General features: G+C 51.6%; 1 protein-coding gene across 7 annotated transcripts in view; it reads right to left on the bottom strand.

Moving 5' to 3' along the window:
- The window catches only part of ADGRL3 (adhesion G protein-coupled receptor L3), a 157,648-nt gene extending 148,677 nt beyond the window's left edge, over positions 1–8,971 (bottom strand). For all 7 annotated transcript variants that reach the window (XM_088524134.1, XM_088524135.1, XM_088524136.1 and 4 more), the window contains exon 1: positions 8,703–8,971. In XM_088524134.1, coding sequence (XP_088380260.1) covers positions 8,703–8,757 — 55 coding nt within the window. In that variant the 5' untranslated portion in view covers positions 8,758–8,971. The remainder of the gene's footprint in view (positions 1–8,702) is intronic.
- Between the last annotated feature and the right edge of the window lie 18,055 nt (positions 8,972–27,026).

Genomic DNA, 27,026 nt, shown 5'->3' with positions numbered 1-27,026 from the left:
GCTGCACGAGTGCAATCAATCATCCACGTAAAAGACATTCAGCAAACCGTGTCTTTTGCAGCACGGCCAGGGCAGAAGAGCCAGCTCCGCGCTTTGCCAGCATGATTCCTTGGTTCCTTCTCTTTTCCATCCAGCAATATTCCCCGTTGCTGTGGCTGAGGTGACATTATAGCCCAGCAGCTCCGACTCGGTGCCCAGGTGATTGGGTTTGTTGGTCAGGAGCCCTCCCCGTGCGGTGCAGCTGGAGTCCCCATCTGCATTGACACATCTAGCAGTTCCGGTAGGAAGTTAGCAACTTTGTGGCCTGTTTCCCCCCGGTTTTGGCCCGAGCGCACCTAGAAAAACGTGAGGACACCGCGCCGAGCCCAAACGCCTGCTCGGTTAATGCAGCTGTCACTCACCTCGGTGTTTTTGGCACTGTATGGCCGTGTAGCATCCTGCTGACGCAGCAACGGGATCAGAAGTCAGGGAGAAACCCACGGAGAGACGGGATGCGAGCGTGGGGCACAGCGAGCACCCCATGTATTTATATGTGTGAGCACCCCCGTGCTCCTCATGTGCATAAAACACCCGGGCACAGAGTGTTGGCATTGCCCCGAGACCGGTGACCTGCCCGCAACAAGGAGAAACGTGAAACGTCCGGTGCCAAAGCTGCAACTTGAGGCCCAAGATTGGCCCTCCTGCCTGGGAATTCTGAGCTCCGCTCCCGCAGCTCCTGCTTTAGCAAGTTATTTACTAAGTACATTAACATAAATGGAACCTGAAGGTTTATTTTTAATTAAAAGAGAGAGAGAGAGAGAGAGAGAAGGAGATCTACGCACACAGTTAATATTGCCAACGCCTTCCACAACTTCATTAAAGAATAAATTTTCAGATTCACCTTTAGTAGCTATTGTAATAGAGCCATTTTTCATTAACTCGGTGAAATTCTCTTCCCCTTCCTTTTACGAGGAGGCTGAGATGTAAAAACCGGTGCAGACACCTTCCAGCGGGGAAGCAAAAACAACGGAATTATTTAACCGCCGCGTAAGGCGATGGTGAAAGGAAAATTAAGCCATTAGCCCTCTTCAAACCAGAAGACAGCTGTCCCTCACCGCATGCTACGAGTGCTGCCCTAAGCATACCCAGACTATTAGGAGAGCAGGAGGCATCTTGTGGCACTCCCAGACGGAACTTGCCCCTCTTGCGTGGCCTGTGCAGTCCCAACACGTCCCTGGCTCCGGGGCAGGACGGACACGGGCACCGCGGCACTTTCCAGGGCCTGTTTCACCCAGCCCCAATAATCCCGACCCGCAGGGAGCAGGCAGACTATCTGCACCTGCTCGAGGCTCCTTGGAGTCCCCGAGCACCCGAGGGAGAGCCCTGGATGTTGAACCCGAAGCGCTGGCGCACGCCGAGGCAGCACCAATGTCTTGGGGGAGCGAGCAGCTCAGCCGGGAGCGCACTGCGCTGTACATAAATACACGAGGGATTAGCATGCCCTGTTGGATATAAAACGCATGATTTGTTTCAGGGACTATCATTCAAATACGCAAAATTAAAGATTCTGCTTCCTTTGATATCCAGGTCTACATTTGGTTGTGTCCTATTAGGCCCTGGGGGCTAAAACCTTCTCTTTTGCAAGGAAGTAGAGTGCAAAAACGTCCAAAAACATTTGAGGGCCCCGTGAGCACGTTCCTCCGGGCACACAGGCCCCGCTGTGCCGACAGGGACCACGAGCCATGGGACTGACCCGGCGGTCCGGAGCGCGGCGCGGGGGAGACGCTCGGAGAGGTGCCAGCCGGGAGCTCGGCAGCCCAAGTGACAGCCACACGGGCGCCTGCGGCACCAGCACGTGGCCATCCGCAGGCAAACTGCTAGCCCTGATCCTGCTCCAGGTTTGCCCAGGGGCAACAGCATTCTCCCAGCATCCGGCTTTGCACAGGCCAAGTCCTCCTTACAAAAAATAAATGAATCCCTTTAGCAGCAGCATCTTAGGGGACTTGCAGGCTTTAATTATCACTTCTAACAAGGCTAAAAAGGAGAGCATAAACCACGCTGCTTTTCGAGTCGCTCTAAGAAGGCACAAAAAGGGTTCCACTCCCTATTTGACTTCAGTGTGCATTACGCTAGCGCGCTAATGAGAGCAAATGAGAGCACCTGAAACCCGTCTCCAGCTCATTCTCATAATTTGTAGCAGAGCATTTTTCTAATTAATAGCACGCTTGCAGAGGCGTCCGTGGTGACAAACACAGGCGCTGCCTTTCTGCACCTTCGGGCATCTCTCTCCAGCGCTGATGTCCATGCTCAGCTTAGCACAAGAACCTGCATTTCCCCTCCAGTCTGCTGCTGCCGCTGGAATTTCCCCATGTTTGGGAACAAAACAAGGGGGAACATGAGTCTGAGCTGACGGTGAGAGAAGTGGCCATCCTTGGAGATGGTCATAGGCCAACCAGGCATGGCCACATCTTCCAGGTGACCTTGCTTGAGATGGGGCTTGGAGCAGATGATCTTCCTTCCAAACCCAACCATTTGAGGACTCTGTACGGACACACAGACACGTGTCACCGTTGCCAGTGGTTTAACTCAGATGCTTTGCTTTTTGCAAGTAGATACCGCAATGAAGTCATGAGAAGTCTTCAAAACGCTCCTCACCACCGGGACGAGCTGCACACTTATATCTTTAAATGCTTTTAAACCAAGAATGAAATCCTTAGGTAATCCTTTCATTCCATGAAGTCACTGTCTTTAGAAAACAAAAACACTATCAACAGGCATGACACAAAATATCCCAAGATACGGCTTGGTGATGACAACTCATGTGATGCAGGAGACCACTTCTTTTGTTGTTTTCTTTTTTTTTTCCAAACACATAGTAACGTTTTTCATTTAAATAGTCTAGTCACCAAAAGGCAGTTCTGGTGTCAAAAATCTTCTGTAAGTTTGTTATGATGTAATCTAGCAAAATGCTAGACCGAAATATTATTAGGGAAGAAAAAGAAATATAAAAAGAAAAGAAATAGAAATACTTCTTTTGGACTCATGAGAAAACATGGTTTAACTCACACTATTTGTGTTCAAGAAGTTAGAAGCTTAATCTTCATTAGAAGATATGATTTTCTTCCTAGTATGATTATTTAAAAAAAAAAGAAAAAAACCCTATTTTTCTTGTCATGTTGCTCCAGTTTCTGGCCTAACAAAAGAGTAAAAAAGCAAAATTCCTCTGGGTCTGTTGTTTCTCTAAGCATGGAGGGAAAATGAGGCAGGAGAGGCTCTACGCAGCCCTCCCGAAGCTGCAGAGCTTTCAGGACGAGCTCAGCCTGACCAAGCTGCCACCAAAGCGCAGCCAGCGGCTGCTTCGCACGGGGAAAACCAGTCTGCAGGAGGAGAAATGTCAAACCTCAAAATAGGAAATCTTTTTTTTTGTTTCCAACAAGGATCATGACTCAAACAAATTACTCCCTCTGAGAAAGTTCCCAGCATTTTTAGAAGCATTTTCACATCAAGAGCTTCTCCAAAGCTATTTTTCCTTGACGTCGTCGCAGGGAATCTAAGCGCCTCCGTCGATTCGGATGTTCTCGGAGTCTGCTTGCCAGCAACACCCCTGCTCCGACACGCAGAGTTAGCCCTACATTAAAGCCATGCCAAATAAAGCACCGGGCAGAGCTCCTAACACATCTAAGGATACCCACAGGGTACGCAGCAAAGTGTATGGACACACTGCGCACACGTGCAATCCATGGGACTCGAATCACAACAGGAAAACCATGCGGAATGCTCCCAAACAGCATTATTCTGTTTTCCAGGATTTTATGGAGTGTTGGCCATTAGTCTGTGCAAATTTCCATATGATCTGTGCAAATTTCCATATGATCTCCCGAACAGAAAATGAGATTTCTTTGTCTGAAAAAATACTTTGTATAAACATATTATGGTATTAAAAAAAAAAAAAAGAGCCTGGGAGGAATTAATTTTTGCAAAACACAAGAACCAAAGTATCAGTTTACTGCTAATTCGCTGTGCTGCAAACCCTTGCTCAAATGCAAATAAACTTTGCGTCCTTTAGGTCAGGTAAAGGAAAACAGTCTTTACAAGCTACTGCCCATAAAAAGCATCTGTCAAATTTGCAATCCAGAGATGAAAAGCATTTGAAAGTTAAATCTGAAACTCCAGACTGAAACAACACGGAGCTTTAATTTAAACACATTACACGGCACGGTTATTATTAAGTTCTTCACTCCGAGTGTAATTTAAGTGCCAGTCCGATATTCTGTTTGAACAAAGAGGTGTCAAATTAAGGAAACCGGTGTCAAGCCCAGAAACTTTGCACAAACGAAGCCCTCTCCCTAAGTGCCCCCGCGCGGGTTTCGTTTCGTGTCTGGCCACGGTGTCAGCAGCACCAAGCATGTGCCAAAACGTCCTCTCTCCATCAAGAGCTCCCAAAACTTCACGTCCAGGCCCGTTCTGCCAGACTGGAGCCCCGACTTAAGCAACTACTTTATTTTTTATGGCTGTCTGACGCGCTAACGTCCGACCTCCACGCGCTTTTGTCAGCGGCACTTGGAAAGCAAGGTGTCTGCCGATGGCCCAAACTCATCACGTCCTTGGCTTGGAGTCAACGGGCCTATTTGTTTTATTTATTTTTTCTCCAATCAAATTCAGCAAAAGAACCGAACGTTATTAGATCTCGGTCCGCAGAGCTCTTCCGGAGTCACATCCAGTCGGAAGGTTTTGAATTGCGCTCGCTTACAGGATCAGGAATGGCCTCCCAGCACTAATATCCAGAAATAGTCTGTTTCTGGAGAGGCAAGGCAGGAGGGGCAATGGCGAGACAGGCACAGCGGGCACCTGGGACCGCTGCAAAAGCTCCTCAGTGCAGCGGAGCTCCTGGCAGCACCCGGCTAGGCCCAAGGGCCTTGCGTGCCAGCCTGCCCTCCAGAGAAAAACACCGTGCAGGGCCGCAGCACCAAGGCCGCTTCGCCGTTTGCTCCCGTTAAAACTAACCCAACCCTCTGCGTGGCCTCCAGCGTCAGCACAAGAAAAGCAAAACCCGAGTTAAAACTTGGGCCTGGGTTTTGAGGCTGCAGCTCGGCGCGGAAGCGGGAGGCAACAGGCACCCCCGGCGGGTGAGGGCTTCCCGTCACCCCCTGCTAGGGGATCAGCGGCTCCTTCACAGCGAGGAGCCCCTGCCTGCCCTGCGCCTGGCCCGAGGGGGCTCTTCCCAAGGGGAAAACTGCAGCTCTACCCAAATGCGGAGCAGCCGAGCAGCGAGGCCGGAGGCGGTGCGAGAACGGAGCGGGCTGGGTAACGCGTTTCCCTGCTCTCACTCTTCTCCTTTTAGCTTAGGCTCCAACACACCCAGCGCCTGCAGACAAGGAAACGGGTGCCAGGCAACCCCGAGAAGTTTGGGTTTCTGTTTTGTTTTTTGTCCTCCAGCTCGTAAGGCTTTAACCCTAGCTGCTTATTAGGAAAAGAAACAGGAGCAACATCCCAGCTGCGGGAGGGTGCGCGGCCCTGCAACACCTTACAGCGGCGTTGCGAAGGATCAGGGGAAAAAAACTATATATTTATGGATATATATGTATGTAGCAAGCGTCTACCCTTCCAAATCCTGGCTCTGCACCGTTTCTGCTCCTCTCCTCCCCACGCCCCAGCCTTGCTCAGCCTCGGCTTGTTCCCCATCAGCCCCACGGAGCAGCTCTAGCTACGAAGAAAGCCCTGCTACCACACTGGCACTATCCAAGGGACATCGGCCTCCTTTGGCTTCCTACATTTTTCCACATCCAAAGCGGAATTTTCATCATTCTCACAAGCGTACGCAACTGTCTCATGCCACGTATTTATCTATGTCATCCTGCAGTTTGGGTGGGAAACCAGTCATTTTGCAAAATGACTAACAGAAGAAAAGAAAAAAACCACACCCAGCAAGAGCTCACAAAATGCCTGCTCCACTCAGGCATTTTGCAAAATGACCTTAGAGCCACTTCAGCAGATGACTGCCTAGCACAGGAACGGCACAAAATGTCACAGTCCGGCTTGCCGGGGATCATTAACTTCAAGAGGACGGATAAAAAGATTATTCTGATGTGTTCATTTGCAAAATATCAAGCAGGGATTATTTTAAATATTTACGTGTAACCCCGAACTACAGCAATGAGAGGCGCTTCTTGCAACTGAGATCGTTGTGGCTTTTCTTTGGACCACTCTAATGTTCCTGGAAGCCAAATATTCCCCAAACCCGAAAGAGCTGTAGCCCCATCAATGTCCCACATCAGGATCCAGGCCTGGTGCAGCAACAAGCTCAACACCCCTTCTCAATCCCAAGAGGAAAACTAACGCTGGGCCTTGCCCCGGACACCTGGCATCTAGATGAACATACCAGCTACACGGGGGCTCTTTCATCATTTCATTAGAGCTTCTCATTGGGAAGAAACTTTTTTATTGATCCCAGGGAGCCTTTGGGAACCTCAGCGTCACGTACAGAAGGGAAAATGCAAAGAGCTTCAGGTTGCTAGAAAGGCAGAGGAATAAAACTTTAGAAAGAACCATTTCCACGGCCCTGAGCACCCTAAGCAGCCAGGAGAGCTACGCAGGGCAAGTGAACCCCTCTTTCCAAAAGGGGTTTCTCAACTCCCAGACCACGGTCTAGATGAAGTCTAGACATCCCTTTCCTCCAGAGAAGCATTTCAAGCTCTGGAGAACAAGCCTATTTTACTTTATTTTAATAAAAAGCCCTTACAGCCCTTCTGCTGGTCCTCCCCAGCACCTCCTTAGGCAGCTTCCAGGTCAATAAAGGTATAAATACACCTAAAAGGCTACGGAGTTCAGGATTCACCAAGACCAAAGTCACTCACTCCTCTCTGATGCAAGGTCTTCGCTACACTTCAATGCTCTGTTTAGGAATAGTGAATTTCTATATGAAAAGTCACCACACAAACATTTATAAAATCCCAGTAAAATGTAATGGGAATTAAATGATGCCATAATAAGCCACCCTCGGCTACGCAGAGGCCGTTTGGCCTTCGCCTTCACACCTCGGCGTGCTGGGCATGCATTACTGCGCCGTGATTCACAGGCTGTCACATCCTACGGCTCCGTTAGCACGGCCAACGCTGGAGCAGCTCACCGAGCGCGGCGGCCGGGCTCGTCGCGACACGTCACGACATGCACGGGGACCACCACATGTATACCCACCTGAGGAGAGGCATGCCCCTCACCGGGAACACCTGCCTAGATCCTACCTGCCACGGCAGAAAAGGTGGCTCCGCTGCAGGTAAGACAAAATGCCGAGACTGGCAAATATTAGAAATACTTCGAGGACGCTTAATCTTTTAAAACAACGAAGTTGGGCTGAAGGCTGGAAGCCAACCCGGCTGTTTCGCAACTAATAAAACACGTCCCCTCTATTTCATTTTGACTACGTAACGAGTTTGTAGTAAAAGGGCAATTATCCGCCGCTCGCTAGCGAAGCCGGCGCTCGCGCGAGCACAGAGGAAGCGGTTTGTACTTGAAGCACTGCCGGTACCACCGGGGCATTAAAACAGCGGGAAGGCAAATCTTATTGAGCGGCCCCCCGTCACCGTCCGGACTCATTTGGAGATGCTTTTGCTGCAGCTTCCGCCCAGCGCTGGGATCGAATGATGCTCATCCAGCCTGTCCTGGCTGGGACAGCAAAACGGCCCCGGTTTGGGTGTCTGCTGCTGTCACTCCGAGCTTGCTCTGGTTATGTTGGCACTTAACTGGTTTCGGCTTTGGCGCCGCTTAGCTCTGTACCCGTGGGTGCTTCTCCCCCAGCAAATCACGGCAATAATCATTAACCACCCCTGTGTGCCACCAGGAGAGGAAAGCTGCCACACATTAACAACTCAGAGGTAAGAGAATATGGAAATAACCCTGGTTTTTCCCAGGCAGGGCCCCCTCCTTTCCAGCGAGTAAACTGCTCACTGCTTTACCTGTTAATATGCCGTTTAATTACACTGATTTACAGACACCCACTGCTCAGAGGCGAGAGCACCTTGCTGGGGAGCCCTTTCCTTTCCACCCCTGCGGGCAGACTCGGTTTCATTCCTCATTTTAGTTTCCACGTCAGCGAGGGGGCCTGCCTCAAGAACGGTCGTGCAAAGGATCACCTTTGCACCCAAAGGTGTCAGGAGCGACACGGGCAGACGGGCTGTGCTCCACAAACAGGTACGCTCACCCCGTTACGCGTAGTTCGTTTGTTCTGCAGCAGGTTTTCCCTCGGGCCTTTGCCACGGACACGGTGGAAGTTGGGCAGCGCGCGTCTGGCCGGCGTGTTAGGAACAGGGGCCCACCCGCAGGCAATCAGCCTGTCTGTAAACATGTTTTCAGCCACCTGTAGCTAGCACCAGATGCCTCGTGAGGGGCAGTCAGCTGCCAGCAAGGGGCCTGGCTTTGCCAAGCTCTGCTCTGCGCGCTCAGAAACCAGGCCCGAGAAGAGGAGCTCCCGACGCCTCCACCACCTCAGAAACGTCCTGCAGCCAACGTCCTGCGTTTGTGTTTCCCTTGGAGCTACAACCAAGATGTCCCCAGCAGAGAGGTCTTCTGCTAGTGGAGACACTGGGTGAGCTCCTGCACGCAGCCCAGCTGCGATATCTCCCCATTTCCAGGGCAGCAACTCCAAACACTGGAAATCCGAGACCGGGCACAAGCGGACAAAACCCTTCCTGCATCCCGCTCGTCCGGCACTCGCGCGCCGCACTCACCACGGGCTAACGGCATCAGGAGCATGGTGAGGAACAGCAGCTGTGATGACCACATGACTGGGAAGGAGGCCTCGGAGGTATCCCGGCAAACAGGGGGTCAGCCGCAGCGGCGCGCGCCTCCGCCTGCCCTTGCTCCCGGCGCCGCACGCGTTGCTCTCCGCTTCACATCCGAAAGGAGAGGGGGAAAAAAGCCAGCCAAAAAAAATCCAACAAGAATAAAAAAATCCCACAGCCAGTATCCAGAATGAGACCTGCAAGAGAAAGAAGGAAAAAAAGCAGTCAGTGACAAGCTGAGATTGGAGTTACTGTGGATTTTTTGCTGTCTGTGCCTGTCTTGCCCTTCCAGGATTCACTATGGATAGGAGGAATTAAAACTTCTCCCTGTGCAGGGAGGTAGTGCGAGTCCCTAATACTCCCCTTTCCTCTCTTAAGATTGGGCTGGAATCAGCACTTTTGAAGCCCACGGCCCAGGGAGTCCATGAGGGTGACCAGAAGCAACAAGAAGTGACTTGTCACTGACTTTTAGCTCCCGGGGCACCCGAAATAACGGTCCCATCCATCCCACACGCTTACGGGAAAGCGCAGGGAAATCAGCGCCTCGGCTTGCGGAGAAACACTGACTCATTTAACGGTAAAAGGGGCTGCTGCTTCCCATCATTTCAGTCGTGGAGGAAGGGGCTACACGGCCACGGTGACTCAAACTTGGCGGGGGGTGGAAAAAAGGCCCCGGACTCGGGAGCTGGGCCATGGCACTAGCCTGGGACTTTGCTCCCTGCTGCCTCGGACGCGATGACAGAACACGAGAAGCGCTTGGCCTACCGGTTTGAACCTCACTGCCTTCACAGAGCAGCCCTAGCTACAAAAAGAGCGAGCTCTCCAAAACCCTCCGCTCAGCAGGAGCTGCTCTGCTTGGAGCAAAGCAGCTGCTCGTGCCAACTTTTGTCCCCGCTGCGAGCACGGCTCTGTGAAAAGCCACAAAGTGCCCCCTGCTTCGCCCCCTCTCGCTGCCGCATCAAACCCCGCGTTGTTCCGGCCCCGGCTCTTTAAGGGAGCTGCATTTTTCTCCCCTGATAAATCTATCTGCTGGCGCTGCCATGGTTTTACTCCCCCAACTCTTCTGCCCCCGCCAGCGACTCCCAGCATTTATTTTCCCGAGCGTTTTCTCAGCACCGTAACGGGGTGGCCACAAAGACCAAGGTCAACATGCAGCCAAGCGCCTTCTGCACGGCCCCGAGACTGCAGCGATCCCGACTGCAGAAGTGCCGTGCAGCAGGAGTCCAGACTGTTTTGAGCATTACGGACACGCCGGCGAAGGAGCGTTTACCAAAGCGTGTGACTAACTTCGAAGCTGAGGATGACCACCAGAGTTTGAACCACGGATGTAGCTCCCCGTTCCCAGTGTCTTTAAGGCCATTTATGCAGAATTGCAGCAACAGGGGAAGGGCAAAAGGCCACCGCTGCAAAGAAAGGTCTCCTAGATGGCACGGGAAGCGTCGTGGCACCCGTGAAGAGCAGATGATGCTCTTCAGGTGCCGTCGATGCCGTATCGCCAGCCTGGCCTCCCGCCTCGAAGCCGCTTCAGAAGGACGGGGCAACCACCGCGGAAGTCAAGCGAGTCCCACGCCTTGGACTTGGTGCCGGAGCGTGTGGCGGGCGGGAGGAGATGGAGAGAAAGAGTCTTGGAAACACGCTCGGAAACTCACAGCAATTATCCAGGGATCGCAGGCACAGATATCCCAAGCACCCAACGCTCCAGCCTTTCCGGGAGCGCCTGCTAGTTTTCTCCTGCCGCACACTTCACTAGGGATCTAAAACAGGATGGGGCATCCTTGACACTGGCTCCAAATGCTTGCAAATACACGGTAATGCTTGCAAAGCTTCCCGAGGTGCAGGGCATCGGCTGAGGACGCTGCAAAACGTGCACGTGGCTGCATCGCAGGCCCCCCAAAACCCCAGAAACTTCACACTTTGTACGAGCTGAAAAACAGCTCCCAGCTCCCCGTTTCCACGGGCATGTTGGGAAAAGTGGGTGGCTTTTCCGCAGCCTCCTGAACTTGTGGCCGCCCAAAAGCCAGCCCTGTTTCCTTACCACCTCCAGCAGGGACGATACAAGTCACGGAAGTCCCCCGAGGGCCGGGCGTTCCCCTTGGGAACGCGTCGCGCTTCCATCCCCCAAACGCGCTCGGCTGGAGCCATTCCGTCCGGAAAGAGGAACCCTGGCCTCGAGCGAGGCTGCCAGCAGGACCGAGTCCTCCGCGAGACTCGCGGGATGCGGCGGCTCCTCCGAATAATGAAACCTCAGCTCTCTTCTCGGGGGAGTTCCTCCTTACAGAGCAGAGGGGAAAAAAGAAAAGCGAAAAACAGGACTCAAATGCCGCTTGGAGGTTGAGTGGGCAGGTGGTAAATAAACATAATGTGGCATATTTGTTTGATTTACAATTTGCGGGGCTTTTAGTCAAATCTCCTGCTTTTGCCTTCTGCTCTGGGAATGATTCATGGGGGCGAACGCTGGGTTTTGACTCTTAAAACACTTATTTGTGCCACGATTCCTCTGCAACAAGAGGCTGACGTGTGCAAGGGAAACATGTTATAATTATCCATTATAATCCGTTATAGTTATGGATATAATTCCATAGGTACAGATCCAGGGACTGGCTTTAGACTGAGAAAGGGGAGCTCTGAGGAGGAAATTAGCTGAAAATTTCCCCCCAAAAAATCCCTAGGGGATTAAATAGCCCTTCTTCAAGCAAAGTATTAAGGGCAGAGCTTTGCAGCTATGAAATCACAGCAAAAAAAAAAAAAAGCCTTTCGGGGGGAACTTCCTGTAGCACTGGATTTCCTCAGCCTCGAGCTCCCCTCCGGATGGGTAACCCAAGCAGCAGCAATAAAGGGAAAGGGCAGCTGCAGTCACCTAAACTGCAGGCCAGTTCGTGTGAGCAAAGAGGGGTCTCCAGTGCCTTTTCTATTCCACTCGGGCTTACCGTGCTTTTCCCAAATGGATGGGTTTTGCACTACGGAAAGGCAATAATGTAATTTCCTTCACTTCTTTTGGATGCTGAGGAAATTAGCAAGCGATACAAGCGAGGTTAATTGCTTTTCCCATTCAAAGAAGCACCGCTGTTAAGACGGGAGTAAGAGTGAAAAGGCATCATCCACACACACACCAGTGTGTGCCTGCACAGGCACATTATCAAATCAAATTAAAAAAAAATAAACACGCTGGCAAATGAGATTAATGGCAAAAGCCAGGTGAATAACACATTTTAGGAGAAAGTTATCAAGGAAGAAAAGTTAAATTTAATTGTCTTCCAGATCTGTTATGATGTAATAAATGTCTCTTAATGTTTAGCAGCAAATTGGGTTTTAATGATCACGGCTATTTCGGGCCGGCGGGTGACACGGTTAGTCCAAGGCTAACGCAGATTGATGTCCTGCACCAGGGTGGTTCTCGCGGGCGGCTCTCCTTGACTTAACCTCTTCACACCCCACAGGACATTTAATATAATTTCATTGCTAATAGACTGCGAGCCAATAGGATCGCGTTGGCCGCACGTGATGTTTCCGATGAGAAATAAAATCAATGAGGTTTATGCTGCGGATAAGTGCAAGTGATTACTTAAGTGCTAGTGGCTTGGAAAATATGAGGAGGGTTGTATTATTCGAGCAAATGATGCACATTAAGTAACAGCCTTGAGAGGGGCCAAGATCTTTGGAAGACTCCTGACCTTGCTGTGTCGAGGAAATCTCGTCTACGGTAAAAAAATAAAATAAAAGGTCATCAATAGGGAGAACTTTTGGCTCCATTTTCAGCGCAAGAGAGGAACCTTAAACATTCATATGCACAATGCCAAAACCCACTCTTCTCAGTCCTCCGTTTTTTGGAGGAAAAAGTGTAACTTTATTACTGCATCCATGTTATGCCCAGATGCAGTTGCTATTTGCAGTCCAATGGTAGGTGACACCACCTAACCCAACGTCAAGTTAATAACTGGGCTTCCTTTTCCTCTCCTACTTCTTCAGAGGATCATAAAGGTTGGGAAAGACCTTCCACGAAGGGAAGATGGAGACAAAAAAAGAGAAAAAAAGAAAGAAGACCACATCATTTTGCAGATGAGATAAGGTCTCATGAGATTGCTGGTCTACAACTTGGAGCCAAGTGGCAGCCCGTAAGCAGAACTATTTTCTGACGGCGTTAGTCACACGTGGTCAGTGTCCAGCAACGCCCTTACCACCGCAGAAGCGGCTCTTCCCAACGGGAACTGAACCCAGCCCGATCTCTGACCAGAAGTACCCCTGAAATCCTAGGGATTTGCAGCTGTCTTCGCTCGGGCCCTCACCAAAGGGTTTGGCTGCTCCTTCAAGGCAGTGCAAATCCCCTTGTGCCCCCTTGAGTACCAATTTTACGTGGCCGTGCACCAACATCAGCCCAAGGGAGATGTCTCCATGTCCAACTCTGTCTTTCCAGCCCCCTCACGTAGTTGTGGACGACTGTGATTTACAGTCGCAAGGGGCTACAGCTCCACACTCTACAGCTCCAAGCCAGCTCTTTGCTAGGTACTACGAGAGGAGCAGCTTTATTCCAGCAGCTCCCAGCGGATAAAATGTTTATGTAATATGGAGCACACGCACTTCTCCTTCCCTTTTGAAGTGAGACAAAAGTCAGATATTTCCAGCTGAAATTACACGAGGGATCTTAACCAAACGAAACCTGCCAACTGCACTGGAACCGCACCAAGAACTCCACGCTGAGAGCCCAGCTCCTGCATCACCCCTTGGACCCCCATGTGGCAGCCAGTGCATCCACTCCAACAGCAATCCCCTATTTTTTGCGTTTTTTTTTGCAAAATATCTGTCTTTAGAGGCCGCACACTTTCTTCCCGCAGAAGAAAAGCGAGCAGCTCCAGTAAGCAGGTGCCCTTTTTTAGAGGGTACTACGAAATTTCCAAACAATAAAACGTTTGGGCGGGTGAAAGGCTAAAATTAATTAATTCCTTGAGCGCTTCCTTGCAGAAATTAATTGCGAGGGCAATGAGGACACACGTGCTTCCCGAGCAGCGCGTCCTGGGTACCTGGGGAAGGGCTGCGAGATCCCAGCCCCGTTTCCGTGCCTCGGAGCCGCGGATCGGGCGCGAGCAGCCCAAGGGGAAGAGGCACCTGCTTTGGAATTGCCCCGTGCGGAGAGTGCCTGCCTCGATACGCCGCAAATTCCACGCATTTCCTAGCGGCCCTGCTATAGAGCATCAGGCACTACGAGGTTCCAGGGAAGGCTGCACGCTGTCCTTGACATGCAGGGTTGCACCAAGGCTCCGCCGATGAGGCTTTCTCATGTCGGAAAAGGGAGAGGGGATATTCTCTATTTTAATTCCGCAGTATTTGTATGTACAAGCTACGTATATGAACAAGAGCCGACAGAAGTTAACACCATGAACCCCAATCTACTTTGTCCTCCGACACATTACTTTTCGTGCTCTTTAAAAGCTTGGCAGAAATGTTTTTAAGTAAGTGAAACTTCCCCAGCGCCTTCCCATCCTCCGCTCCAACCTATCTGCTCCCCTTCATCTTCCCCCAGAACTTGGGGAATGAACAAAGTGCTTACCCAAATTCCCGGAGCAACCCTATTCCACAGGAGCAGCCTCCTCCGGAGTGTGCCGGGCACTTGGCCGGAGCCACCGCTCCGCTGTGCCCACGGGAGATCCACGAGGGCAAATCAGGAACACCAGGGCTCCCAAAGTTGCGGGGAGGATGGACTAGATGATCTCCCTTCCAGCCTTAGCGATTCTATGATTCTTGCAGCACCGAGGGTGGAAAACTCGCAGGAATTTCCCTCCTGCTTACCCCTTGCTTTTTGAAGAGAGCCTCTCCTCCATGGCTCTTTCCCCATGCAAGGAAGTCGCAGCTCCTGCAAAAATATGTGACTAGCTTTGCAATTTGAGGCGTGCAAACTCTTTCAGAAAAAAAAAAAAAAAAACACAGACAGATTTGCCATTATCCCAGCAATGCAAATCCACACAATCTCTGTTTTCCTGAAAACAACCCAGTGACCAAATTCAGTATTTTTCAATTGAGTTTTTCCAATTACCCAGTTAGAAAATACACTTCCCGCTACAGTTTCATTTAGTGGTATTCCATTTTTTTCTTAAGAAATGGAGGTGCTCAGAAGCGGGAAAAAAAGACTTCTGGCCAATACATGATTTTAAGAAAAATAAGTCAGTTTGCTGGGGGAAAAAAAGCACTGCCCAAGTGAACACTGTAGACCTAGAAAGCTCATGTGAGGCAGAACTGGAATTAAAGCCAGGGACCAAAACCGGGGACTGAAGCAGCTAATTAATCCCTCCGCAAAAGCCTGGCATCACAGCTCAATCACAGCTCCATAGTTATAGAAAGCCTCAGTGGCTACGGTGTGCTTCGTACCCACACGTAACACGTGTGAAGAAGAAAATCGGGGTGCAAAGCGGTCCTGCTACCCATGTGTCATGCTGCGAGCTTAACTGTGACCACCTTGGGTGACCTGAGACTACATGGGCTTTCACCATGCAGGGCCAAAAACGCTCGACTCAAAGCTCTTTTGCTGTAACCTATGTCATTGCGACCCAAACGAGGCAAAAATAGATGACCAAAATCCCACATCCCGCTAGGTAATGACACAAATAGGCTGAATCAAGACACGGGCTTATGCGAACGTTCATCCAGAGGGAAACACAAGGTTGTGAACACGCCTCTTCCTAGGCCTTTCTGCCCAACCAGGTGGACATCCTCGTGGGAAGGTATCCACCACCTTCCTCCCCAGCAGCTCCTTCTCATGCTCCCTTTGCTTTAGTAAGGCTGAAAAGCAGCCCGCGGCTGGAAACCAAACTTTGGGGATAAAAGCATCGCCGAGAGGGCAAACGCCAGCTAGAAGAAGGCTGGGAGATGGGGATGGAGCTCACGAGGTCAAAGCGCAGCTCCAGCCGTCACCTCGGTCGGGGCCTGTTGCTGCGCCGCCATCTCCCACATCCATTTCTTGAAAAAGTTGAAGGTTTTTTGTAGTTCTTTAAATGTTTTCAAATTTCTTTCTTCCTAAAGAAAGAAGACCTCCCCGCTGCGGGTCCCAAGTGCATCATCTCACCTCCCGAGCTGCTCTTCAGGCTCTGGCCCCGTCACCCAGGGCTGAGCGTCTCATCCCACCCCGGCCAGCTGGGAGGGGAGGCTCAGGCCCTCCCGTCTTGCTTCACACCTTGATCCAGGAGGTATTAAGCTGCTGAATGAAAAATACGCCCTTCAGGTCAGGAAGGTGCCGTCCAAATGGGAGCACTCTCAGGAGCCACAATGCCTGGTAGGAATTTGGCCGCCTAAAAACTAAGCAGCACCCCCAAAGTAGCTCTAGATCTGTGACATTCCTCTTCCTCTCTCTTCCGAAATCATCAGGTTTTAAGCACATCCTTTACACAAACGGTCTGCCCGTTAACAGGAACAGTTTCTTATGGGCATCCACAGAAAGGAGGCAGCGCTACGGTGCTGGGCGAGGCTTCAGAAAAGAGTCGTAAATCCTCGGCTTGGGAACGAAGCAACCGGCTCGCGGGCCTTCGCTCCTCTCTCAGCGAGGATCAGCTTTGATCACTGCTGCTAATGTCTCCTCCGGTTTCTTCCATGCCCATCTCTGCGCTAACGGGCTGTGCTCAGTCCACGGGGCAAGTACTTCTGCCCATCCAATACCAAAACCAGCAAGATTTTGGCTCCTTTTAAGAAACTGGATGCAAGTCTCACCTTTTCATCCCAGCAGGGCAAAGGAACCAGTAATCCAGGTTTGCCAGGGCAGCAGCAAAGACCCTGTGGAGAGAGGAGCTCAGTCACAAGCTCCTGGCTCGCTGTGCCAGGGGGGATGCCACAGGGATGCATGGAGAAGAGCCGTGTGTGAACACACAGAGCGTCCAAGTGGGAAGCCCGAGGTGCCTGAATAAAACAAAAGTGACCCCCTCTTCTTGAAAGGGTTACTCAGATGCACATGCTATAAGAAGATGACAAAACCCCCCACAAAAGCAATTCACTTCCCAGCAGTGTTTTGCAGACAGAGCTCCTATTTGACATCACTTGATTCAATCTGCAGTTCATTTCCTGCAGACTAGGGAGAACATTAAATGCCCGTGTGGTTCTTGGATATAAAAAATCAATAAATCAAATTGGAAGGCTTGCTCGTTTTGAAAGTCTCCTTTCAATGCTACATCTGCCTCGGGGATTTGCACCCTGCTAGAAACACCCGCTACCAAGAAGGAGCCATTGGTCACATAAGCCTGCAGTCTCATGAGCCAAAAGAGGAGGTTGAAGACAAGCACAAGGGCAAAAACTCATCGTGCTGTTTGGAAGAGCATCGGAGAGGTAAGCTGAGGTGAACTGCATCCACCTGCAACCAACAAGGAGCAAAGGGGAGGCCACCCAGGCCCCACCTGCACGGGAAGATTTTAACGGATGGCAATGGTGAAGTGCGAGACATTCCAGCCCGATACAAAGGAGAAGGTTGCGTTAATCCTGTTTCCTAGGAAGGCATGTCTTAGAAGGGAACTTGCTCCTGAGAAATCCCAGAAAACAGGTGATGGAGTCATCTGGGCAAAGCAGAAGGACGTGGCAACGTCTCCTTGAACTTGGCTTCGTGCTAAGATGCTGCTCTTTGGCTGAACACACCTGCCCACACCAAGCTCTTCTAAAGGGTTAGAAACGTTTACCCCATCTGAGCACAGTTGTGGAAGCCTGTGCAGCACAAAGGATACCTCCCCAGGAAAGGGCCTTCCCAAGCCAAGAGGAACAAAGCACCTATTCCTTCCTCAGCATCGCTGCATCTTGCTGCTTTCTGCAACAAGCTCTTCTGAGGAGGAATCCAACCATCTGGATGGCATCCAGGCGTCGGGATGGCCCCGCTCCCGCACATGAGCCACCTTTTAACTGCTGCTTCCCTGAAGGAAAGAAGAACTTCAGAGCAAAACAGGGACTTGGGCAATTAGCCGCTCTCCAGGGTTTCATCTCCACAGGGGAGGGATTTGGGGGATTTAAACTTGCAAGTGATGATGAAACCGCTCTCCCCGGTGCAGTGACCAACAGTAAACAGCGCGCGCAGGCGCACAGGTGGGTTTAAGCTCACGTCACCTCTCACAGGGGTTTAGCAGGCATATTGTGCCTAAAAAAACAGCAATGGAGGAACAAATGCAAGAGCAGCATTAATGCAGACTTCTGGCTGGTTCATTTTGGGGAGGGCATGGCTTGTGGTGAAGCCTCCACGTAGTTGTCTATGCGCGTGTTTGCATGCATTTATGCATATATATATTTAAGTGTATGCGCAGAGAAGCACACGCACAGGAGCAGAGCAAAAAGCATTTGCAAAATATCCAAGGGAAAGGCCAGGTTTCCAGGAGATGGCGCATTCATGCTGGAGTCTGGCCCCAAAAAGCTGACGGATCCCTTTGGCTTGCGCCAAACCTGAAGCTGGGATTCACGCCCCACGACGGGCCCGGAGATGCTGCGATTTCAAGACAAGCCTCCCCGGGAAGTTCTCTCTGGAAAAGGCAGTTCTGAACCCTGCCCTTCACTGCAACCCCTTCCCACCAGCCACAACCCTCCTTGGCGAATGCAAGACCAAGACCCATCATCAGCTTTTAAGTGAAGCCCCACTTAAGGTGAGAGCAGCCAGGAGCACAAACCAGCCCTAAACTGGCAAGGATTGAGCCCAAACAGCCCTTCCTTCAACCGTTCTTACGTGCTGTGTCACAGCCTCATCTGCAGCGCAGCCTACCACAACGGAAAAAATATCGATGGATATGAACAAATGGGGAATTGATTCTGAGCTGCAAACACGAAACATTGACTTTATCTGGGCCATCAGAGTGTTTTAATTAGAACAATAAATTTCAACAATAAAAAAGCCCTATTTTCTGCAGAGCCAATGGCTTCTATCGTAATTAAAGAAAGGCTGGTGATCAGCCAAAACAAGCCTGGAAATGGTCTGCGAGCGGAGGGAGCTGCCTACAAACCCAGCGTTAGGCCCGTATCTCCCCAGGTAGGAAGTTCTGGCGTAGGTGTCACAGCGGGTGTTCCCTAGTGTCCCCATAGGACAGGAGTGCGGCGGGGCTGTAGAGCGCGACCATGACGTGCTGAAACGGGGTATCTTGCCATGCTTCCCCCAGGGATCTCGCTGTGGGAACGGCCTTCATGAGCCAGCACACCTTAGATTTCATTTCACCTTCAATTTTCAGACCAAGAAACGTTCTCCAGCAGCACGGAGCCTTCTCTGCTCCGTAACTCCCATTCCCTCCCCCGGGCGGTGCCGGTTTTAGTTACTCGGATCAGGAGCAAACAGCTATTACGTCTCTGGCCTTCACTCGGCTGCAACCCCTGAATATTACTGCTAATAAAAATGCTTTATAAAAATATTATAGACTCACGAGCTATAAAAGTAAATAGCTATAAATAACAGTGCTGTGACTTATTTGTTATTTTTCAGAAAAAAATATCACGACAGTGCCCCATGCAAAGACTGCTTGAGTGACAAGACAGGCTCAGAGCGGGCACGTCCTGCTGCCCTGGCTCCAACACAGTCCCACGCCTGCGCTTTGCTGCAGGATCCGCAGGATACGGGCAGTCCAGAGACGAAGCACCTCAGTTACACACGGAAGCGGCAAGCCCAACAAGTCGCACGCCTCTTGTTTCCCTTTCCGGGCTTTACGCGGGACAAGCCGCACGCTCCCGCGAGGCCGGGAGCCTCCACACGCGCATGTTCCCTCAGAGCTGGGACCGACACGTCAGCACCCCTGCGGGACCCGTTAACGAGCCCCGCTCGGGCGCCGCGAGGGCCACGAGCCACCTCCCCCGCTGCGGCGCCGCTCCAGAAGGCCTCATCAAACCCAGCTCTGCCCCCACGGGGCGCACGGCAGCGCTTCACAGTGTTTCAAGACTTCGGCTGCATGAGGAGCAGCTTTCCTAACGAAACCTGGCTTTAAAGGTGGCTTAGAAGCGTAACCTCAATGGGCTATAAGGAAACCACCAGCCTATGAGGCAAGTGGCCATCACAAGTGACCAATGTGAAGAGCGCGGCCCAACCCTGCGCTCACACCACGCACCTAACGCTCATCCCCTGCACCACCTATCCGCAGCGTCTTCCATTTTCCTGTGGAGCTTTCTGGGACGCGGCCAGGCAGCAGGGATTAATCCCATCGGTTGATTTCCATGATTAATTACGTTCCCATAAGCAGCTTTCGCCCCATCCCTCCTTTTGCCAGAGCAGTGAGCGCCCAACCCTGGCCCCAGTTTGTCCCATCAAATCTCTTTTCCTCTCCCACTGCTCTGAAGAGTCGAGGATGGAGTCACACACCAGTGCGGCCTCAGCTGAGTGTGGGCACCCACCACCCGGTCCAGAGGCGACTCCGGAGCCGTTTGAGGATGGCATGAAGACACCCTGCGCCCGCTCTGTCTGTAACAGCGCCGGTGTGAGTGTCACAAAGGGAAAACAGCACCTCCTGCCCTCTGCAAGGGGACAAACCTCCATCTTCCTCCTCCCAGCGGCAGAGCCCGGGATGGGGCTGCTGCCAGGACCACCTGAGAAATAGCCCGTGGGGATGACCAAGGGGCGCTCGCAAACCGCCTAATTTCCCCTTGGAGACGAGCCGGGCGCCACGAGCTGCTTGTTGTCCGGAGCCATCTGCAAGGAGTGGGGCATCTGCAAATGAGAGGGGATTAGGAGGAGGCCTTAATCCTGCGTCTGCTGCTCATTCCTGCCATCCCCCTCAACAACCAGGACACGTTTCAATCTCAACGTGCAGCCCCCAGCTACGACCAAATTAAAAAAGGGACCCGTGTGATTAAGAGGCGCGCAAAGTTGGGAGGTTCCTTCTTATATCGGCTAAGCCCCAGGAGGAGGCAGAGCCGCAAGGCAGCAAATCGAGACTGACTCTGGGCAAAGGCAGCTCCAGCAGCACCTCAACCCGAACGGGCTCCGGTAGAGGAGCAACAAGGTGGCCTCAAAGAAGGGGATGCCCAAAGATTCCTCCTCCGTTTCTCACTTTTCCAGCTTCATTTCACTGGCGCGAGGATGGAAAAGTCACTAGGCACCGTGTTTCTGCCATGCGCGCTAAATCTAAACTGCTGATGCAGAAATAGGCCTTGTACAGCAGACTGAGCCTTCCCACCCCTAGCCCGATTTATCTTCAAAAATAAAGTCGTTTTTTAGATGAAAATGATCACAGAAGGAAGGACCTGGAGATGGCCCAAGCGGGGAACCACTTCCCTCCTCTTTCAAACGTCTCGGAAACCAACCCCAGTGCCGAACCCCAAAAAACACAACCCAAGGAACCAACCTAAGGGTCGAACCCAAGGGCTGAACCCAAGAAATCAATCCAAGGGCTGAACCCAAGGGTTGAACCCAAGAGACCAACAGAGGGGCTGAACCCAAGGGCTGAACCCAAGAAACCAACCCAAGTGCTCCTCAAGCCAGTCCCTCTCTGGGCACCCAAGCAGTGTTACACCCAGCATCGCGCTGTTGTGCCATTAGTTTAAATCCCATTTTACCGCCAGCTCACGGATCGATGGAGTGCAAAGCACGATCATGGAGAGGAATGAGCATCTGTAGCCCTGTGGTTACGTCAATCGCACTGGTCAATCGGTCTGTAATGGCTGTTGTGTTTATGGGGGTTTACAGCAGGCCTACCAAGCTGAGCCACCAGACGTACGTGGGGAGACACCGTAAAAAAAATAAGGAACAAAAAGCGATTCCATCAGCCGAGCCCTGGCAGCGGGCACTGACACAGCGCGGATTGGGCTCTACCTCCTCCCTGTGGCTCTGCTAACAAGCTTGCCAATGAGAAGCCAACATGAAGGCTGGGAAACCACACAAGCTTTCCAGGAAAAACCTCTAGTTCTGGGCCGCCATGGCTATCCAGGATTAAGTTGGGGGTTTGAGCCTACATTTTGGGTTGCTTTGTTGCGTTTTGAGCGGGGCCTCCAATTTGTGCTTCCGTTTAAGGAAGCACTGCTCACGGCCGAGGAGCTGCCAGTGCCAAAACGCAGCCAGACCCCTGGTCTGCATCTCCCTCCCCATCTCCGAGCCCCCCGCTTATCTCGTCGCACTGAGACACGAGGAGCCCTCTGGAAGCAGCCTTTAGCAGACGGCTCCGTTAGCGGAACGCAGGAACGCCATCGTTTCTCTGAAGCCGTCTGCTGAAACTAATTATGAGAAAGCCGCTGCTTAATGAAAGTTTGCTTTAATATGACTTACGCTATTCATAAGTTTGCTTTGGACAGCAGCCAGCTTTTCACAATTAAATATTAGCAGTCTGCCAGCCTATCAAACAAACCTAAGCGTGGCAGGTTAGGATTTTAGTACATTTTTTTCCATGTTTTTTCCTTCCCTCTCTTCCAAGTGTGGCTCCCTAAGGGACCTGCTGCTTCCAAGCCTGTGAACGCCGAAGGCTGCGGAGAGGATGTCCCGCTTAAAGGGCTCGGAGCGCGTGTTGGTGCATCTGACATGTGCTGCAGGTTTCCGACAGCATTCCCACTTTTGGGGTGAGCGGGGAGCAGATCCAGGCTCTTTGCCACAAGCAGGAATACACAAACAATCCCATTCGGGCATGGCCCTGCCTTTAAAAAGGCACCGGATAAGGGTGGGAACATCCCCAGCAGAGCCAGGAATGAAGGGTTGATGTCTTCGTTTAGGCTGATTCCTAAAATGAAGGGATTTTTAAATGAATTTTTATGGATAATTTATGGATTATCAACAGTGCCCGTATTTACTGGGTCTTTGCTTCAATGCAGGGAAGCAGAACCAGGAGCGAATCACGTCCCGCTTCCCGTAAAGCATTCCCATGGGCTCCCGGGGCCCTTATCCGCCTGCCTCTGGAACGACATTTCCAGGGCGCTTTCTCCAGAGAAGCTGCCGGGGCCCACGCATCCCTGCAGGAAAACCCCGGGGCACAACAGCATCCTTCCTGCACACACTCGCGTGGCGCCCTCCAAACGAACGTGCACGGAAAGTTCATTCCCTGAAACACCCGGAGCCATGCTGTCAGAGGAGAGTTTGAGGGGAAAAACCGCTGCTTTCAATCAGCTCTTCACTCCAGAGGTCTGGACATCCCTTAGAGCCTCCGGCTTCCCCTCCAGCGGCTGCCTGGCCCGGAGCATCCCGGGCAATCCCAGGGCAACGCTGCTCCAGGCGCTTTCCAGGTGCTTTGGGCGCCCGGGACGGAGCCGTGCTCAGCCCTGTGCTACAGGTTTTCATTAGGAGAGACCCAGCTGCAAAAATATTTGTCAGCGCTTCATTAATGCCAAACGAACCCTGCAAGCACGCGGGTTTTCTTAAGACACGCTTGAAAGGTAGGGCTTTTTTTGGGGGGATTTTTTTCTTTTTTTTCCTGTTCTGAGTTTTTTTCCCCGTTTAAGCCCAAAAGCTGGTAGCAATTTAGCACAACTTGCCAGTGGGACGGCACGTGGGAAGATCAGCAGAAATGAGCTTTGGCCCAGGCCGCTTTAAGTCCCTGGTTGCAGGCAGAGGTGCGTTTTGCCAAGGACTTGCACCGCCCCACGGGCAGGAGATGGATCAATCCCAGGGGATTTATCAAGGCTCGGCCGAAGGACACGACCGAAAGGGAGCGGGGAAGATGCAAGCGGCACGTGGATGTCCATCCCAGGGGCTCCACGCAGCGAGCGGGATTAAAGGCAGTGCTTGATTTCAGCGAGGAAGCATGGAGGAGCAGAGGATGCAACCCCTGCCTTCTTGCCAGCAAATCCTCTAAACCCCCAAACTGCCAGGAATTAAACGCTGAGGCTGGCAATCTGCCCCGACATATGTCCTGGTGGCTTTTTTCCTCCCCGCCGTGTCCCCGGATAAGGCTGCCACTTTGGCCGTTAGCGAAGGGATTTCTCCGTATCTGCCTGTTCTTCGCCCTCCCCTTTTCCTTCTTCCCCTCCTCTAATCAATGGGATTTCCCGTGCTCTCCTGTTGCCGGTTTTTCAGGATTTCCTGGGAAAATACAAGGAAGACTTGGAGCGACACGGAGACACGCTCTGACGCACCGCCAGGTTCCCACGCGGATCTGGGACTTGAGCAGGAATGTTCCCAGGGAACGGAAGGAACAAGGCAGGCAACGAGATCCCTGCTAACACCGGAGACCTTTTCCATAGACAACAGGGCCTTCCAATGGCTCCTCGGTCAGTGCCAGGAATACAGCCTATCTCATGCCCTGTGATTTCAGCTGGATCTGAAGCGCTAGCAGCCGGAGAGCTACGGATCCATGAAGCCCCTTCCATTCCGACAGAAAGCACTTCCAAAGAGCACCCGGAACCTAATGCTTTCCTCGACGCCATCAAGTTGCACGAGCAGAGCTTTACTAATATCCTACTTACCGTAAAGCAGCACAAGCCTAGGAAGCTTTTCCCAGCCCGGCAGGGCCACGACAGCACTCGCGGTTGGGTGTTTTGTCTCCGCTAGCACCGGAGGCACCGCTCGCCTTGTTACTCAGAGCCTTCGGAAAGGATAAGGATTCCCCTCCCGATGCGTGTGTGAGGGAGGGATCCTTAACGGAATCGAAAGCACCAGGGAAAAGGGGGAGCTTCTAGGGACTTATTACTCTCTTCCAGGATTAATCACTCCCCTCGTTAAAGCTCCCCCGTATAATTATTAACCGAATTCCGCCTGACCTGGAGGCTGAGGGGAGGCTGCCTGAGCTACTGCTTGGGTGAAAGAGTAACTCGGGCTCCCGGGCGCCGACCGTGGAAAATCCCACCAGTGAACTTCCAACCGCAGCAGATGCTACAGGATTTCCCTCCTCCTGCTCTCTTCCTTTTTCTCTTCCCTGCGCTAACTTGCAAGTCATAAGAAATAATAAATTCAGGATTATGTCCTGATAAACAAAACCGCAGCGGAGCATGGCATAATTTCTCCTGTTTGCTGCCGCCAAGCTCAGCTTTCCTAATTCATGCCATATTTAATCTCCACGTAGGAAGGCCACATTTGTTTCTAATAACAGAAGGAAAGTAATGAGATGTCAAGGAATGGTTTCCTTGGGTCAGAGACTTCAAAGGTGACTCTGGCAGCTTGTCCCACGTTTACTGCGTGTGTCAATGTTAGGATTTTTCCAAGGAGCAACTGCCCATTTGAAACAATTATAAGCTGCAACTCAAACCTGAGCTGCACGTGGGCTTATGATAAAAACACTTACAGCATCAGCCTTGGATCAGGGAACACGGAGATCCAGGTGCCGCAACCAGGAAAAGCTGAAAGGGAGTGTAAAATTCCTCCAGCTCATGGAGAGTGGTCAGGCTGCTCAACGCAAGAGCAGTTCCAGTTGCACGAAAGCCTGGACTCTACTCAGCTCAGTGCATGGGCCACGGTGACAGCCACTTCTGGTGTGTCTGTCAGCCACATCCATCGGGGAATATCCACTGCACACGCGAGCACATTTCTTCTCCTACCTTCCTCTATCTTCTTCTGTCTTTTGCTCACCGAGTTGGCCCACCAGGACCTGGGAGGTGTTTCCATAGGGAGCACCTGGTTCTGTACCACACGCCAGGGAGAAGCTGGAGCCCATCGGAAATTTAATTGGTCTCACAGGACACCTGGAAAGTGCCAGCCAGGTATCATTGAAGCCCTAAGGACTGACCACGTCGGACAGGCAGGAGTCTCAGAATCACTGGCGTTGCAAAAGACCTTCAAGACCATCAAGTCCAACCGCAAAGCCGACGAGCAGATCTGGCAGGACCCTGGTGCTCATCTGCAATGCTCGTTAAATAAGAACACAGCAGTAACGGCCTCTTGGGCTGTAGGTGGTCAGGAAATAACGAGTTAAAGCTCCCAACAGCCCTGACCTCCCATTCGCTCATCTCAGTGGTCATTGCCTGGTCATTACGGGTGGGTAACAGCTAGGTAACAAATGCAGCTTCCTTGGCATTAAGGTTCAGCAGGGGCTTCATCAAATTCAGAACAACCCAAACCTCAACGTGTGCCACGAGCTCTAGGTGACCCTGTGTGTGCAGGGGGTTGGCCTAGATGGTCTCCAAAGGTCCCTTCCAACCTTAACAATTCTGTGATGAAGTTGGTTTAAAGCTAAACAAAAAAAATACCCAAGATCCTCCCATTAGCCTCATGCAGCAGTGAAATGCAGAGGATGAAATGCAGAGTAACGATCCACAAATGCAAATATCCAACCTGACGTGGCCTGGTACCTCTGCACAACATGAAAGCGGTACCCAAAATGCTGGCTGTGGAATACCTGAAATCCATGGAGGAAAAGCACTCCTTGAAAGGATCCATTATTGCCTAGTCTGTGGGATGCCACATTTGCTGGTTAATACACAGGAGGCTGGGAAGGTTGTGGTAATCAAATGATGGATTTTCAAGTACAGCCCATGTACATCAAAGCAATCCCCTTTTTGATACAGGGAAAAAAAAAATAAAACGGGTCTTAAAAGCAAGGAGCAGGAGAGGGAAGTTTTTAACAACAACAGCATACAGTGATTATTATTATTTTAGAGTAATTATTATTTATAGAAGCGGGCGTTTGCTGCACGCGGTAGTTCTGATGGGCGCTGACAAAAGCAAACTGCTCTTTCCGCTGCTGCCTCGCTTCGCAGCGGAGCTTTATTTAAGACACCTGCAGGCTCCTGCCACCAGCATCCTCCCGTCTCGGAGGCAAGTCCCAACAGCATTCCTTTTCTTATCCTAGCGATTTCCCATTGCCATGCAGCTTCGGAACTCCTTCCTCCTCCCAAACAGATAAGCATGCAGATAAGCGAGCCCTGCCAGCAGGTTAATACTGAGGCTCTTTGCAAAACCTGCCGAGCAAAACGAATGTCTAAGTCACTTTTCAGAAAACAAGACGAAATACCTCTATGGAAAAGTTCCGCTCGAGGTCTCCCAGGGTCAGTGTTTCCCATCCTCCGGGCCCATAATCCAGCCAGCTTCGACAACACGGACTTATGTGAACACCCATCTCACCCTGCCAGGGCTGGCAGCATCGAGCACGTAAGGAGAAGCGCAGGCTCCGAGGCAGGGCAGCTCTGCTCGTGGAAAAGGCAGCAGTCCCACCGAGGCCTTGCGGCCACACGGAGCCGGCATCAGCCATAAGCGCCGGCACGCGGGAATTCTCTTCACCTTGGAAATTTCTCGCATTTTCTGGGAGAAAATTAAAAACCCGACGCGATGCAGGCACCTCTGCCGCGCGTGGCAAGTCGGGGCAATATCCAAAGCATCTCAAAAGGAGGCCTGGGAAGCGGAGCTAGAAGGAATCTCCTCTACCAACAGTATCTCCACCTACGATCAATAAACAGCAGTCCGATGCCTAGGAAGAAACTTGTCCCGGGGAGGATTTTTTACCC

Source organism: Tinamus guttatus, unplaced genomic scaffold (assembly GCF_059628265.1).
Source record: "Tinamus guttatus ecotype Peru unplaced genomic scaffold, ASM5962826v1 Tinamus_guttatus_pri_ptg000207l, whole genome shotgun sequence".
Taxonomy (NCBI): Eukaryota; Metazoa; Chordata; class Aves; order Tinamiformes; family Tinamidae; genus Tinamus; species Tinamus guttatus.
This window is presented reverse-complemented; position numbering and strand designations above follow the sequence as displayed.